Source organism: Gasterosteus aculeatus, chromosome 5, assembly GCF_964276395.1.
Source record: "Gasterosteus aculeatus chromosome 5, fGasAcu3.hap1.1, whole genome shotgun sequence".
Classification (NCBI taxonomy): Eukaryota; Metazoa; Chordata; class Actinopteri; order Perciformes; family Gasterosteidae; genus Gasterosteus; species Gasterosteus aculeatus.
This window is the reverse complement of record NC_135692.1, coordinates 3,167,503-3,184,930: the sequence shown is the minus strand read 5'-3', so window position 1 is coordinate 3,184,930 and position 17,428 is coordinate 3,167,503. Positions and strand designations below refer to the sequence as shown.

At 43.7% G+C, this 17,428-nt stretch overlaps 1 protein-coding gene across 1 annotated transcript; it reads left to right on the top strand.

Moving 5' to 3' along the window:
• Nucleotides 1–2,877: 2,877 nt before the first annotated feature.
• chrm3b (cholinergic receptor, muscarinic 3b) lies at nucleotides 2,878–11,470 on the top strand. The gene is made up of 6 exons (XM_078103253.1): nucleotides 2,878–2,962; nucleotides 5,747–5,817; nucleotides 5,899–6,071; nucleotides 6,768–7,063; nucleotides 8,841–9,556; nucleotides 9,649–11,470. The coding sequence occupies exons 2-6, from the start codon at nucleotides 5,763–5,765 to the stop codon at nucleotides 10,161–10,163; spliced, it is 1,755 nt and encodes a 584-aa protein (XP_077959379.1). The 5' UTR covers nucleotides 2,878–2,962; nucleotides 5,747–5,762; the 3' UTR covers nucleotides 10,164–11,470.
• Nucleotides 11,471–17,428: the final 5,958 nt, after the last annotated feature.

The window sequence follows — 17,428 nt, the reverse complement described above, 5'->3', positions numbered from 1 at the left end:
TCGATTGGCCTCGACAGAAACTCCTCAAAATGCAAAGCACCAATAGCTTGACACCCTAATCAGTGAACAAACACCATGTGGTCTTTTGACAAAATGAGAGTTTAAGGATACAAGTCTTATTTGCTTCAGAAAACAAGGCAAAACAGACTTAGATCAGGTCAAAACCTAGCAGAGTTAGGAGGGCACACTGGCAGTTAACTTAATAGTAGAATCTAGAACACAAACTGGCACTAAAAGACTGAAAGAGCTTGAGCAAACTAGCAACCAAGATAACTTCAAACAAAGAGAACTGGTCGTGAGACGACAAAAAACTAAAGCAAATCAGCAATCAAATTAACTTAAGACACTAGAATCAACAGCAAATTTAGCAGACTAGCTTGGTTTAAAGAAAGAGATACTTAGTCCGATTTCAGGTCGCCTGGATGTCTGGTGGCCTTGTAGAAGAGATGCACACTGGCTAGTTCAGGTCTGGGAAGGGGAATTTAACCTCTGAACGGCTGCGCTGGCCGCTCCCCCGTCGTTTAGGAGACAAAAGGTCGATTGGCCTCGACAGAAACTCCTCAAAATGCAAAGCACCCCGTAAACACACTTTGTGAAGTCTAACGATGTAAAATAAACGTGTTATGATTGCATTTTTTACGAGAAATCAATGTCAAATTGTAAGAATAGAATACTAACCCTAACCCCCTCAAAAAATCCAACATGGCCGAGAGACGTTCACTCAAGAATCCAACATGGTCCGCCATGTTGTTCACTCAAGGGGCGTGGTTAACCACCACCAGTTCGTATGTATTGTTACGAATTTGTATGTTCAAGATTTTCGTATACATTTTTACCAACAGGTTTTGGAGATCACGTTGCCCAACCGACAACCCTCTGATTGGAGGACGATCGTGCTCCCAACGCACCCACAGCCACCCATTGGTTTAAGCAGCTTAAGAGTTTGAAAGGGAGTTACTGGAATGCTGTTGGTTAGGTGGTCAATCTCATTAAACATTTGCTCATATCGACCACCCACCAAATAACGCAACAACATCACATTTGGCTTGAAAATGCATCCTCGATCACTAATACGGACCAATGTCGTTACTTATTCAGACTGGTTAGTAATCACTGCAATGAAAGCGAAGCCATTTTACAACTTGCATCAAATAGATAAAGGAACAGTGTGTAACATCAGACGTCTCAGCCATTCGCGAGGAGCTCGGAGTAGAGCCGCTGCTCCTTTGCGTCGAAAGGAGCCAGTTGAGGTGGTTTGGGCATCTGGTGAGGATGCCCCCTGGGCGCCTCCCTAGGGAGGTGTTTCAGGCACGGCCAGCTGGGAAGAGGCCCCGGGGAAGACCCAGGACTAGGTGGAGAGATTATATCTCTGCACTGGCCTGGGAACACCTTGGGATCCCCCAGTCAGAGCTGGTAGATGTGGCCCGGGAAAGGGAAGTTTGGGGTCCTCTGCTGGAGCTGCTGCCCCCGCGACCCGACCCCGGATAAGCGGTTGAAGATGGATGGATGGATGGATGGATGGTCCCACTACTCTGGACCTACTACCGGTTATGGTTATGTGATACATTTTGAACATTGGAGAAAGAGGAGTGAGGCGTGTGATTTCTTTTTACCAGTGTGAGGCGTCTGAGAAATGTGATGCTTCAACTGTTCATTGGAGAAGATGTTGCAAGAAGGATCAACCATGGAGGAGGAGGAGGACATCGTAGTAGAGGTGGTCTTAAAGCAAATTGGTAATTGGTCTATGTCTTAGAGGAAATTAGAGATGAGTTATAAAATCTGGATATTTTTGCTAGATAGACTTTGCGGTGACTTGAAGGAGGAATATTGTGTTTCCTCTGCTCAGCAGGGAGCAGATAGACTGCATGTGATTTTATCACGTATCATTTATCCTTTAAATAAATAGTGGCAGACAATTATTGTTAGTTGAGTATCATATTCATTAAACGGTTTCACAGCCTAATGAACTACATTCTTAAGGTTGATACGTTTCTATATATCTATAAATATATCGCCACATATAAATCTCTATATTTGGATATGCCTTGCATTTGAAAATTATTACGCCTGTAATGCAAGCAGAGAGGTGTTTTTAGAGCCCATTCACCTGCACCAGATTATAATTCTTAAGGTTTACTGCTGGAAGTGTTTTATCCCAAAAGAAAATGTTTGCAAAGATTAGATCATCATTTCCACTTTCATTGGGAGCAGGCCCAGGATTCCCATATTAATCTCATGCTTGACATAGGACACCTGACCTGTTGCAGTGCAGAATGAACAACCTCTCTAGTGGTTAGTGAAACTATAACAATCAGTACAATTTGTACAGTTCATTTTGAGCAGGCTGCTGCAGCTTCACCAGAGTAAACTCTGGAAGAAATTCCAACGAACAGCTTTTCCATGTGAAGGGTTTTTGTTCACAGATTTTCTCTGCTTTTTTTTACAATAACATTTCCCTGGAGCAACAGAAGGACAGTATGATTTGGAAAGACTTATGAGATCAGGTGAATCGATAGATGGGTATATAGATGGATTGATGGTTGGTTGAATGACACACACACACACACACACACACACACACACACACACACACACACCTAGATGAATAGAAGGATAGATAGATATGATTGCAGCTCATTTGTGATGGATATGTTCACAGATATCTGTTGTCACACTTTGTTCAGAGCGATTACCAAATGGTGTGCCATATAACAGGCTATGGCCTGTCCCGGTCCCAAGGGATCCCCCGACAACAACTCTTAAAAATGCTTCTGTCATGTAACCAGATCATAGAGGTTCTACTGCAGAAATGAGCAAATTGCCTTTCAAAGGCGGAGCTTGAGGTTCCAGTCAAACACCAACTGAACAGTCTGGGCCAAAACAGGAAAAAGCATGCTGCATGGGCAGAGCTGAGCTTCCCAGCTCGGATATCATATTGGATACTGGGAACCAGAGTGTACTGGTAAGTGGATTTCATTACAGTAACTCACCATTTTCCTTTTTATTTCTTGAATTCTTAAATATAATAAATGCAGCGGGTAGTCAAACAAATTTTGTTTGACTATATGTTTGATACATGAAATGCAAAATCATGTTTTTAATCTTTTCATTAAGATCTCTGAATTACTGCTGAAACACTATGATAGTATTACATCTATATTGTAAAGTAATATAGTATAGATATATAAATATTCATTTTATGAAGGTTAGGTACATCAAGCAAAATAAATGTCTGATTTCAGTAAATGATGCATATACATTCAGAATGATTACGGGGTCGTCGTGGCGCAGGGGGTAGAGAGGGTGTGCTGGAAGCACAAGTTTGGTGGTTCGAGTCTCGGCTGCTCCATGTCCCATGTTGAAGTGTCCCTGAGCAAGACACCTAACCCCTAAGTGCTCCCAAGGTAAAGTGTAAGAGCTATGGGTTAAAAATGTAATGTAAGTCGCTTTGGATAAAAGCGTTAGCTAAATGACACGTAATGGATACGCTAACTGTGGTTCACCACTTGTTTTTCCAGTGCAGAAAAAGCCTTTTCTTCTAGAGGAGTGGGCTTCTGCAATCCACTCAGTGGTTTGATTAAATAGTTATAAACTGTGATTTATTGAGTTTATATTCTGAAAGCGCTAATTCTGGAATAACCTTCTATTTTAAGTTTGAAGAGGAGCTTTGCTAAAGCACCATGTTGCGTGTTTGTCGATATGGGCTGTTTTTTTGTGAAATACTTGAGACTTAAGCAGGAAGCGGTTCCTGTTTAAGTCTGGTCACATTTTGATATACATGCTTGATGGTTATTTTACTGATGACTTTAATGATTTCCTTTATTCTTGTTATTCTCGTTGTAGTGTTGCCCTTTCCATTGTCAGCGTGGTTTGAACCATTGGGCAGCGTGTTATTTCCATGTATAACAGTTTGTTTTTTTACCTAAAAGGTATAAAATTCCTACAACATATAAAGTAGTATTTATCTCGCTGCCATTCAACTCTACTAACTCTTTTTTGGCAGACAATTTCAAACTTGTGTTTGATAGTCTTTTTAATTAAAGAGGTCTGCGGGAAAAGGGACGACTAACCCATTGCATTAGCATTTCATTCCACTTTATTTTATTACTTGTGCACTGTTGTCTTGTCTGTCTACTGTCGCGCACTAACCGCCAAGACAAATTCCTTGTATGTTTGACATATTTTGGCTAATAAATGTTTCCTGATTCCTGATCCTGATACTCAAAGTAAACTGCAAGATTAAGGACGTGGATTTAGTTCTACCGCAAATTCAGTAGCTAGAGAGTTTGTGGCAAGGTTGGGTTACTAATAAACTAGTAATTAACTGATTGCGAAGATGCTGAGGGAGTAAGAGAGAGACAATTGTGAATGCATAAAGCATATATTCCTCCTTATTCAACCTACACTGAGCTTCATTATCATTTGAGTCACTTTTAAGTAGAGCCGGCTGCTATATTGTTTAACAAGTCTTCATTTCAGCAAACTTTTCCTTCTCCAACATCATACAGCTAAAGACATGGGTTGAAGACGTTTGTTGAGGAGATCTGATGGTTCTGGCTTTAATTAGTACAGCCTGTATTAGTAATGTCATTTATTCTTTACAGGCTATGCTAATCTATGCCAGAATCAGCAATGCAATGGAGCGGAGGAATTGACTCGCAACGATGAGCGTGCTTACATCATTTTCATCATGAAATTAAGTGGCTGAAACTGCAATGCCCCGGTGCTTCATTAATTTAAGCAAAAGCAGGAAATATTCATCTTTAAATCAAAAATCCTCAGAGTTCAATGCCTTTACTTGTTTAACTATACATGTCTGTGTTGAAAAGCAAATAACTAATGAACACTGCGATCAGTAGTGAGTGAATAGAATATGTAACAAATGAAAGAATAAGCTTACTGTGGACAGTGGGACTCAATACAAGCAGGAGCCTCTAGTGGACAATGCCCACATAAGTTAAAGAAATGATGACATGAATGAACTGATCCAAATGTGAAATGTGCAACACGTTAAGGATCATTATATAGTGTCGTTTAATTGAACAAGTCTAATATTCCCAAATGTAGGTGAAAACGCGTTATGGGTTATTTGCCAGTAATCTGTGTGGTTGAAGTCACCTCTGGCGTGTTTGCTGCTCATGTGTGGTTCATTTGGTTTGTTCTTAAAGCTATCCAACAAACTCCGCTGCCGAGTAAACAAATGGACTTTATTCATCTGTGGTGTAAAGCGAAGCAGACCAACCACATGATAGTGTGGCAATGGCTATTTTATTTTGGCAAATGTTCAAAAGCTAAACTAAAATGAAATCCATCTGCTGAACACATTGCCCGCTTTTGTTTATTTGACAATTGTTTAGTTGTAACATTTCATAAGACTATCACCTTCAGTGAAAGCTATTTAGAGAACTGTTATTTATTCATTACATGTCATTTTTTGTAAAAAGTTTGCAAAAACAGTTTTCTAGCTACGCATTTTAATTAAATCTTCAATATTCAAGGTCATCTTGGTTCATCACTGACCTTCAGGCTTTAGTAGCATAATGGCTAAAATGCCTTTTATCCCCACTAAAATGAATTGTACAATAGAACAAAGCATTTCCAGCGTTATGACACTTTTCATCATGGGAGTGCCATTTTCGGAGCAGAGACAAAAAAGAGGCTACAAGCGCCCAAAGCAAAAATGTCACAAAATGACTCCAAAATTAACCTTATTTCTTTTAATCCTTTTTCTTTTTTCTTTTTAAAGATGTCCATTGGTCATCATGAACCTGACCTCCAGCTCCGATTCTATCCACTTCCTCACCAACAGGTCATCTGGTATGATAGACCACCCTGACAGTTTTTATGGACTCTCCAGATCTCAGATGAAATGTAAATGATGTTTCTCTCCATGTTCAGGTGGCTCTTACAAGGAGTTGGCCATATTATCTGACAGTGTTGGAGGATGGAAGCAGCATAACGTCACTCATATCTCAAGGCAAGGAGGAAATTTCACAGATTCACCAGTTAACGGGACATTAATCCTGCCAGCAGAGGATTTCGACCCATTAGGTGGACATACTGTCTTGCAGGTAACAGACAGCTAATCTTTTATTTTATTTTATTTTACTAATTGGTTTGGTGACACTGCAATATTGGATAGGGTTATAAAAAGACCCCTGATGGATTAATACAAAAGTGTTTACACATTTACAGATATACTGGTAAGCTCATATGGGTCACAACATAATGTGTACGCTGCTGGTAGAGATCACTCCAGGAAGGAGCAGCTTTTAGTTCTCACTGTGTAAATTCCATGTTTTCAGTAACAAGGAATTCTGCTTGCCAGACAAACATTTAGTTGTATTCTTCTCATATAAGCGCGTCTATAAGTACGGTTCTTCTTCAGTGGGTTCTGATAGTTTGTCATAAAAAAAAGTGTTGATCTAAACCTTAGGAGAAAGCTTAAAATAATTTTGCCGCAAATTGTTTCCGATTGTTCAGGGCATTGAGAGTATCATTCAGTACAGTGAAGTAGAACTAAAGCAGTAGTTGATGACAGAAAAGTCTGTCATCAACAGAAAAGTCAGTCTATTTAAAAGAAATACAACACTACTGGTGTTATGCAGCAATTTGGATAATTTTAGTTTTTTGTTGCCATACCATTTTTGGCTCTAAGAAACACTGATCTGATATTAAGGATAATTCAAAGCTTTGATGGTGTTGATATTCTAAAATCTAACACTGTCCCTCTTTTGTACATTCTCTCCTTATGTCTTCATTGTCAGGTCATCATAATTGTCTTCCTCACTGGATCACTTTCTCTTGTCACTGTTGTTGGCAACATCCTAGTGTTGGTGTCCTTCAAGATCAATAAGGCCCTGAAGACAGTGAACAACTACTACCTGCTTAGCCTAGCATTTGCTGACCTTACCATTGGCACGCTGTCAATGAACCTATACACCACCTACATCATCATGGACCAATGGGCTCTGGGACCAGTGGTCTGTGACTTATGGCTTGCAATAGACTATGTGGCCAGTAACGCTTCGGTCATGAACTTGCTGGTCATCAGCTTTGACAGGTAACAACAAATAATTAACTTACCTAATAGAAAACTCACAGCTACATTATATATTTGTAGCATTATCTGATGGCATTTTCAAATAAAACAGCGTACCAGTGGATGGTGGCATCTTCTAAAGGATTACATTGTATTAAGAGGTTCATTTACAAAGACCACTGCAATAACAACATGGGTTTCGTATTGTGTATTACCTGAAGGGGAGCCACGATGATGTAGGATGTATTGCCTGATGGACAGAAAGGAGGTTGAGAAATGCATGGATGGGGATGTTGAGATGAGGGTCAAGGGATGAAGTGATGAGAGGATGAAGGGTTGTGGGTGGATGAGTGGGTAGATGGAGGGTAAAGGATGAAGGAATTAAGACAGAATTTGCATTGTGTGCTGATGGATGGAGAGTTGAACCGCAGGAGTAGAGTCTAGGTTGTGAGCAGTCCCTTCCTGAGCCCTAACGAAAAGCGGCCATGATGACTGGAAACATTTCAAAGATGGTGGAGGAATAAGTGATATAAGAGAACTCTGGCTGCCATTTGACCGAGAAAACTCCCAAATCATGGGGAAAAGATGGTGGTCTAAGGTCAGACGCTCAGCAAAGTACCTTACGCACCTTTTCAGAGAAAATATCCCACTTGTCAGTCTGGATGGGAAGGACTCTTGGAGATGTTATTTACCTTGAGAAAAACGGCTCCTTGGCCTTTAAGGTGAGTGAGGGATGCGACATGACTGATTACTGCACAGGCATGGGGAAGATAAGATGTCTGAACGTTCTTTTAGTTGCTCCTACGATTGGGATAATTCGGGATATGGGGACAGGTATTGAGGATAGCTTGAAACGTGGCAACCTATGTCATTAAAGTTATTTCCGACCATCCCACAGAAACAGGAGGAAATTGTGTTTTTAGCCACCATGTTGGTGGACTTTTATCTCGACCCGCAGAGCTATTCCTACCTTGAATCAGTAGCTGAACGGAATGTGGATCGCTAAATGCAACTGAGGTTTCTGGCAGAGAGGTGTGGTAGGATAAGAGGAGGTCGACCTCAGGAGTTTCCTGATCCAGATCAGAAAAGTTACGAAAGAGCTCCTGATTCATGGTGTTGTCCTGATGAATTGGGATGAGTTTGATGCGTGGTCATTGTAGCCAAACCGAATGTATTATAAATTCTGAATTCTGATATTACATGTTTTAGAGTGTCTGTCATGAAAGGCGTATATTTACATGTGGTATCAGGATGTTATTAATGTGATGGAGAGTATTGTGCAGTTAGTTATGTTCTGAAATCGTCAAATTCCAAAGCTTAATTAGTGGCCCTACACTTCAAACTAAAACGCTCTAGGCAACGTTACATGCTCACAGTGTCTTTTCAAAACAAAGTTCCAAAATAGGTCTAGTTTTCTTGGTACAGCACAACTTGGTCAAGTTAAGGTAACAAAAATAGCTGCTTACACTTTGGGTTTATACATATATGTTGGTTGTAAAAAATAAGTTGGCTTGTTAAGTTACTTAGAGTCACTTACAAGCGTACTTGGTTAAGTTATGTAACACATGTAATGTTTGTTTGACCCAACACCTCTTTGAGCAGACCTTTTCACTCATTATATTTCACCAGTTGCACTGGCTATCTAGTAATGATGCCAATGATTTTACAGAGGCGCCAATTGTAATCCTTGTAAGTCTCATGCAGACACCAAAGTGCCTCAGTGACAAGTTGGGAGTGACACCGGGTTGATGGGTGATTGATAAACACAGCTGCCTAATTTCTTTCTGTGTTGTTTTAGGTATTTCTCTGTTACCAGACCTTTGACATACCGGGCCAAGCGTACAACAAAGCGAGCTATGACAATGATTGGATTAGCTTGGTCAATCTCTTTCATTCTTTGGGCCCCAGCCATCCTTTTCTGGCAGTACATCGTGGGTGAGAGGACAGTCCAGCCCAATGAGTGCTACATCCAGTTCCTGTCCGAGCCCATCATTACATTCTCCACAGCTGTTGCTGCATTCTACTTGCCTGTGACTATCATGTCATTCCTGTTTTGGAAGATCTATCAGGAGACAGAGAAGCGTGTTAAAGACATGCAAGGTCTCAAGGCCTCTGGGTCAGGCGACAGCCAAAGCCAGTCTCAGAAGCAAGGCAGTGGTAAAGGAAGAGCAAGTGGAGAAATTGCGACTAACAGCCAGAAGGATTCTTCAGCCATAAGCTCTCAAAGCTGCAGCAGCTGCGAACTAAATCAGCTGGCTTCAGACAAGAACAGCAAGAAAAATGCCGGCATACCTGGAGGAACGGGAAGCAAGGCGAGGTGTGGGGCATCCTGCTTTCAGTTTTCATTACTTCTGTCAGATCGCAATGCATCAAAGAGGTCCGTCAACAGCACAACAACTATTGTTGGTGAAACAGAGCAGAGCAGCTGTGACAGCCTTAACAACAATCAAGCTGGAGAGCAGTCATGTTCAGAGGACGAAAGTGACGGAGCAGACCCAACAAAGGCGCCAACAGGTTGGAGATAACGTGACTAAGTTGCATATATATTTGAAATCATATACATGCCTAATTCATCTAGCTATCTATGTATCTTTCTATTTGTCTAGATGCAAAGAAATCTGGAAGGGTGAAAAACAATAAAGATAAACAATCGTCCAACAAAAGTGGAAAAGGGTCACAATCAAACCCGGTCAACTCATCAACCGCCGACCAATCTACTGCAGCCATCACCATCAAAGATGCGACTATGGCTAAACGCTTCGCTTCTAAGGCCAAGACAGAGGTCAACAAGCGCAAGAATGAAAAAAAGGCCAACGAGAAGAAAGCGGCTCGGACACTCAGTGCCATCCTCTTCGTCTTCATCACAACATGGCTACCATATAATATCATGGTGTTGGTCAACACTTTCTGCCAGGACTGCATTCCAGAGACGCTTTGGGCGCTGGGTTACTGGCTGTGTTACGTTAACAGCACGATAAACCCCATCTGCTATGCCCTTTGCAACAAGACCTTCCGAACAACTTTCCGAGATATTCTAATGTGCCAGTGGAATCAAAAGAAAAACCAGCCTAACTTTCCTCAGAGGAAGGCTGTGGCTTTTAAGAAAAAAGACCCAATTTAGAATACATTAGCACATGTTTGACAGCTCTTTGTTTCAAAGTTGTCTTTACTGAAACATATTCTTATTTGGAATGCAGCATACAGGCCTAAAACATGCTTAAAAGAATTTTGCTAAGCAAAACTTATTCTATAGGATGTTTTGCAAAGCAAGCTGTGGCGCTTTCTTGCAGCAGGTATTTATGGCCCCAGAAATTTCTAATAACACAAAAAAACACTATTTAAAAACAATGGTGCATTGTTATACTATTTTCGGGGGATATTCATGGTTCCCAGAGGAGGAATCAATTAATGAGCCAGTGTTTATGAGCCCAGGAACTTTTCAGGCTCTCAATATTGAATGGAAAGATTAAAATATAATTTACAAAGTAGATTCCTTCCTACTGGCACGAATACCCACTATGTATGACCAACATCATTTAGTTCAGAATTCTAAACCAACGCTTGCTTGAACAAGGCCGCTCTACTACTCCTACTGCAAATGGCTACAAATGAAGACCAGAATGCTTCCGGTGCCCAAATCTTGTCCCCTTGCTTTCAGCATTTGTTAAGATTATTCTTGCGGTACACTGTTTAGGGGGCTGTAGTTTACTTACTGAAATCAATAGTAGAAAATTGTTTTTTAAGTGTGGAAAACACAGATAGGGTTTTAGTTGCTTTCAATGATAACTTCTAAAGAAAACACAAGGGTCTTTTGGAAGAATGCTTGAATGTATTAAATAGTCAAAACACTTAGTTACTTAGTCTACATAAGAGATATTAAGAATTCCACATCACAATGACCAGTTTTGAATTGACTCTTAATGTATGAACAAGATGTATTTTGAGTATGCTCTGTTCAGGGTGAGTAAATAAGTTAAATCTATTTTTGTTTTTGTAAAGCAGTCTTAATTTGACCCTGTTTCCTACAGTATTATGTTCCTATACAATTAAAGTGTATTCTTCCTTTTCACAGGAATTTGAGGATTCTGGTGTATGAGTGTCAAATATATGTGTGTTATATTATTTAGATTTATTTACTTTTGGTTTCACACAGGACACAAACAGCAGTATCCTAGTTTTAAATTGTCTTGAGTAAAACAAATATCCCTCATCGTTCTATTACCGCTACTTATTGTTATTATTTTTGTATGTATAGATATATTTATATGCAATAATATATGTGTACATATATACATATATATAGTGTATTCTTCAGTCATTGCAAGAAATCAACATTCAAATCGCAGTATCCACTTTACATTTGCCAAATATTCCCATGCTGTTGTGAATATATTCATGGGTTTGGAAACAAAGAGTGAATACTTTGCACTTGTGTGTTCATCCCTGTGTTAAAGGTGCCCTGTGGAGTTTTGCATGGAGAAGTGTTTTTACGAGTGGGTTCCGGTTTTGTTTACATACCTGCATGCGCGCAAAAACATGGTATTTCATATACTGCAACATGCCAACTGAGTCAGGGAATAAGAAGACTGTAAGCTAATTAGTAATAACAGTCAAAACTTGTAAGGAACAATTGCTTTGGAAATTGGCTTTACAAATGTTTAGTGAAGGAGGGAATACAACGGGCATGTGTGCTACTGCTCAAAGATGTGTGTGGGTGAGAATGTTTGTTTATAAGAAAACCCCTCGGGCACTTTTAATTAATGTGTGCAACTTAACTGTTCACATGAACACACACATACACACACATGTATAGTGGCAATAAAAATAAATAAATAATATTTGACATATATCACCATGATTGCATACTTTTTCTAAAGATAGATGAGGGTCCGATAAGATTAGCAGCACTGCAATAAAAGTGCAATAGTGCCATCAGGTGGCTTCAGAATATAACTGATTTGCCATGCAGAAGTCATTTTTGTCAAATATACCATAGTGCATCATAATTAAAATAATTGTTCTCATCATGAGAGGATTTTGTAAATCAAACTACTGAAATATCAATTTAATAAGTAAAAAATTGTACATTTACTAATTCAACATCATCAAGCAAAAACGTTAACAAAATGAAAGCAATCATGTTGTTTGCAGTGTTGCAAAAGGGTTTGCTATATCTAATTTATTAAATATAGAGTTATAGATATGATTATAATACGGGTAAATAGAGCGTTCTGATTGGTTGGGAGTGAGTCACGAGGGGGACATTATTGAGCCATAATGTACAGTTGCTGTTCATGTTGACCTCAGCGTTCTGTATCCTCTGCGCACTCAAAGTAACATGCTTGACCGTTGACATTTAAGCTTTTAGCTCGGTGGCGATTGCCGAAAAATGTAACAGTTCTCCACGTCGGGCCTAAACACCCCCGAACTGTTACATTATTGGATGATAAAGTAAAGCCTCTCATACTTTATTGCTTTAATAAATGTTTGGATATTCATTAGGAGGCAGCAATATGGGGGTTGGAGGAAGCTCCTGGCTGCAGGTGGCTACCAGAGGCAAAGGTGGAGGAGGGAACTCGGTGCTTCGGCTGGTTAGCAGGTCGTTTGTGATCTGTCAGGAGGTTAAAGAGATGCTGCAAACTGACTGACAAAAACGTAACACTTACAAACGGTTTTAATAGCAAACATGAAGTTAACAGACTTCAAATTACAATATTATTAAGTCAACTTATTGAAATACTATGACGGCTTTTATCTCAGTTTTATTTCTCAGCTCTTTTATCTGGAGGCTGCATGGTGCAGTGGTCAGCAGATGGGACAGGGGACAGAGTCCTTGGAAAGACAGTATACAACAAAGGCACATGAGCATCCGAATTGGAGGGCTGAGGAGTGACAGGAGCTTTGAAAGGACAATCCACAGAGGACCGATTCCTCTTCTGGGGACAGTTGTCCCGCTGGTCTGAACCTCTGATCAAAGAATATTGCTGTTACCCTCTGTGAGGGGTCAGGACTTCGACTCAGGTGCAGAGCAATAAGGCAACAGAAAATTCTTTCAAGGTTTGGAATCTTTTACTAGGAGAGTAAACTAATGCAAAACAAAGGGGGCACAGGCAAAGGCGGAATCCTCACGCTCTTGTAGAAAACAAAAAGGAAGAGAGCCTGGCAACAAAGTAGAAACAAGATTACAAAAACAGCACTGGGAATTTAACAACAAACATGTACCTCTAGGAACGACAAAAGATAACCTGACACAGACAAGTGGGGAACTGAGGCTTAAATACAGGTGGGGGTGATTACAAACTAAACTCAGCTGTGGGGGGAAACTAGATACAGGAAGTGCCGTGGTTACAAAAATAAAACAGGAAGTTAATCTTCAGTCTCTTCGAGTCGTCACAGTACCCCCCCCTCTAGGGGCGTCTCCAGACGACCCAGCGTGCTCGGGAAAGCGTCGATTGAAATCCCTGATGAGGGATGGGTCCATGATGTTGCCCGCCGGTTCCCACGACCTCTCCTCTGGGCCGTACCCTTCCCAGTCCACTAAGTACTGACAGCCCCTACCCCGCCGTCGGACTGCCAACAGTCGCTTCACGGTATACACGGGGCCCCCGTCGACGAGTCGGGGGGGCGGAGGGGGTCTGGAGGATGGGACCAGTGGGCTCTCCTTGACTGGCTTGACACGGGAAACATGGAACGTGGGGTGAATTCTCATGGTTCTGGGGAGGCGAAGACGGACGGCTGCCGGGTTGATCACCTTGATTATTGGATAAGGGCCAATGAACTTCTGGGCCAACTTGCGGGACTCCACCCGAAGAGGTAAGTCCTTTGTAGACAGCCAGACCCTTTGTCCAGTTCGGTAACGGGGAGCAGGACTCCGATGCTGGTTTGCCCGCCTCTGGTACTGCGCCGATGCGCGAAGTAGGGCGCACCTCGCTCTTTTCCAGGTGAGGTGGCATCTGCGGACAAGGGCATGGGCCGAGGGAACCGAAACCTCCCCCTCCAGGTTGGGGAAGAGTGGGGGCTGATAGCCATACACGCACTGGAAGGGCGAAAAACCTGTGGCAGAAACGGGTAAAGAGTTATGGGCATATTCTATCCAGATGAGATGCTTACTCCATGCCTTGGGGTTCTGCGAGACTATGCAGCGCAACCCAGTCTCCATCTCCTGGTTGTATCGCTCTGTCTGGCCATTGGACTGGGGGTGATACCCAGATGATAGGCTGGCCGTGGCCCCAACCAGAGAGCAAAACTCCTTCCAAAAGTGCGACGTGAATTGCGGGCCCCGGTCAGAAACAACGTCCTGCGGGAGACCATGTAGCCGAAAAACGTTAGACAGGAGAGCCTCTGCCGTCTCCTTGGCGGAGGGTAATTTTCTCAGGGGGATGAAGTGAGCCATCTTAGAAAACCGGTCAATGACTGAGAGGATGACTGTATTACCTTCAGAGGCTGGGAGACCAGAGACGAAATCAATGGAGATGTGGGACCATGGCCGCCGGGGGGTGGGGAGAGGCCGGAGTAAGCCAGCTGGTGGACGACGTGAGGGTTTGCTCTGGGAGCAGACAGGGCATGCAGCAACATACTCCCTCACCTCCTTCATCATGGCAGGCCACCAGAACCGTTGTTGAAGAAAGCTCAGGGTTCGGCCGCTGCCCGGGTGGCAGGTAAGTTGAGAGGTATGTCCCCAGTGAATGACCCGGGACCGCAGGGACTTGGGAACAAATAGGCGGTTAGGTGGGCAACCCTTGGGGACTCTTACCCTCTTGAGAGCTCCCTTAACCTCTTCCTCGACTCCCCATGTCACTGCCCCAACTGTGCAAAAAGGGGGCAAGATGGTGGAAGGTGCAGCCAATGGAGCGTCCGGGTCGAATAGTCTTGAAAGGGCATCCGGCTTTGTGTTCTTAGATCCTGGACGGTAAGAAAGAGAGAAGTTGAAACGGGTGAAGAATAAGGCCCACCTGGCTTGTCGGGAGTTGAGTCGCTTAGCTGATCTGATGTACTCCAGGTTCTTGTGGTCGGTCCAGACCAAAAACGGATGTTCTGTCCCCTCGAGCCAGTGCCTCCACTCCTCTAGGGCCAGCTTGATTGCTAGTAGTTCTCGGTTGCCCACATCATAGTTTCTCTCTGCGGGTGACAATTTCCTGGAAAAGAACGCACATGGATGAACCTTATTGTCGACCGCAGAGCGTTGGGACAGTACTGCTCCCACCCCAAGATCAGAGGCATCGACTTCGACAATGAATTGAAGCTTGGGGTCAGCATGAGTCAGGATTGGGGCGGAACAGAATAGCTTCTTCAGGCCCTGGAAGGCCTGTTCTGTGGCCGGGGTCCACTGAAAGCTAGTAGCCGTGGACGTGAGAGCATGGAGAGGGGCGGCTATGGAGCTATAATTCCGGATGAAACGTCTATAAAAGTTAGCAAACCCCAGGAATCTCTGCAGTTGCTTGCGGGTTCCGGGCTGGGGCCACTCTGCTACAGCACTAACCTTTGCAGGGTCCATCCGCACACTTCCTGACGACACAATAAAACCCAAGAATGACACCTCTGGGGCATGAAATACACACTTTTCTGCCTTGACAAAGAGCTGATTCTCGAGCAGTCTTTGGAGAACCTGGCGGACATGTTGAGTATGCTCCTGCTCTGACCTGGAAAAGATCAGAATATCATCCAGGTAGACAAACACAAATCTGTTTAGCAAGTCCCGGAGTACATCGTTCACTAAGGCCTGGAACACCGCAGGGGCATTAGTCAGACCAAAAGGCATGACCAGGTACTCGTAGTGTCCGCTGGTCGTGTTGAATGCAGTCTTCCATTCGTCCCCTTGCCCAATACGCACAAGGTGGTATGCATTCCTGAGGTCGAGTTTGCTGAATATGGTTGCGCCTTGTAACAGCTCAAAAGCAGAGGAAATTAAAGGGAGGGGGTACCTGTTTTTGGTGGTTATTTCGTTAAGACCCCTGTAATCTATACAGGGGCGTAGGGATTTGTCCTTCTTCTCAACGAAAAAGAATCCAGCTCCAGCTGGAGAGGACGACGGCCGGATGATGCCGGCAGCCAAGGAGCTCTGGATGTAGGTCTCCATGGCCTCTTGCTCCGGTGCAGACAGGGAGTAGAGACGGCCTCTCGGAGGTGAAGTGCCTGGTAGGAGGTCAATACCACAATCATAGGGACGGTGCGGTGGCAGGGAAGTAGCGCGAGCCTTGTTGAAGACCTCCTTAGTCCTCGTAGGCGGGGGGAACAGAAGTAAGGTCGGGAAACTCTGAAACAATGTTAATAGGTTTCGGAGAGGCTGCAGCAGAGGTTAGGCAGGTGGAATGGCATTGATTTCCCCAACCCAAAATTAACCCAGACGACCAGTCAATATGGGGGTTGTGTTCCTTTAACCAAGGGTTACCCAGAATCAGGACAGCTTGCGGTGAATGGATGAGGTGGAATGATATTTGTTCAGAGTGATTACCTGATAGTAGAAGGCCCACAGGCTGGGTGCGGTGAGTAACCCGGAACAGTAGTCTCCCATCCAGCGCGTTCGCCACCAGAGGGTGAGGAAGGGGCTCTGTAGTCAGCCCTAGTTCCTTTGCCAAACTGTGGTCCATAAAGCTAGCGTCAGCCCCAGAGTCTATGAAGGCCGACAGACTTACTGACTGGGTCGCGGTGAACACCCGGGCACGGGTAAGAGGTCTGGATCCAGGAGGTTCGGACGTGGCGAGGCTCACCAGTAACCTCCGGTCTACTGATGAGCCCTGTCTTTTGCTGGGCAATGGGCCAGGATGTGGCCAGGTTGTCCGCAGTAAAAGCAGCTCCCCTCTTTGAACCGGCGCTGTCGCTCGCCCGGAGACAGACGAGTGTGTCCCACCTGCATCGGCTCCACAGAGAGAGCATGCGCTGGCGCACCGCCTCGGGATGCTGTAACCTCGGGGTGGTGTTCTCCTTGGGCAGGGGGACGGACAACGTTAGAGGAGCGTTCCTTGCTTCTCTCCATGAGTCTATTATCCAACCGTACCGCCAGGTCCACAAGGGAGTCCAGGTCCTCTGGGAGGTCCAGAGGGGCTAGCTGATCCTTGATGTTGTCCGCTAGGCCATGGTGGAAGACGTCGGCAAGCGCGTGGTTGTTCCATCTGCTCTCTGCTGCTAAAGTGCGAAACTCAATAGCATAGTCCAGTACTCTTGTCTTGCCCTGTCGAAGACTAAGAAGAGCCCTTGAGCTCTTGCGGCCGGGGGTTCCATGGTCAAAAACCCTTGTAAGGGCTGAAGAAAAATCTGCATAGGACTGGCAGACCGGTGACTGTTTAGTCCATTCGGCCGTGGCCCATTCCCGAGCTCGGCCGGTCAGGTGGGTAATGACCGACGCCACCCTTGCCCTCTCCGTGACGTAGCATGAAGGATTAAGTTCAA

Excerpts from the sequence above, each read along its gene's own strand:
- chrm3b (XM_078103253.1), top strand. The coding sequence starts at position 5,763 with ATGAACCTGACCTCCAGCTCCGATTCTATCCACTTCCTCACCAACAGG. Across the intron at positions 7,064-8,840 it reads CTGGTCATCAGCTTTGACAG|GTATTTCTCTGTTACCAGAC; the intron begins GTAACAACAAAT and ends GTGTTGTTTTAG. Across the intron at positions 9,557-9,648 it reads CCCAACAAAGGCGCCAACAG|ATGCAAAGAAATCTGGAAGG; the intron begins GTTGGAGATAAC and ends CTATTTGTCTAG.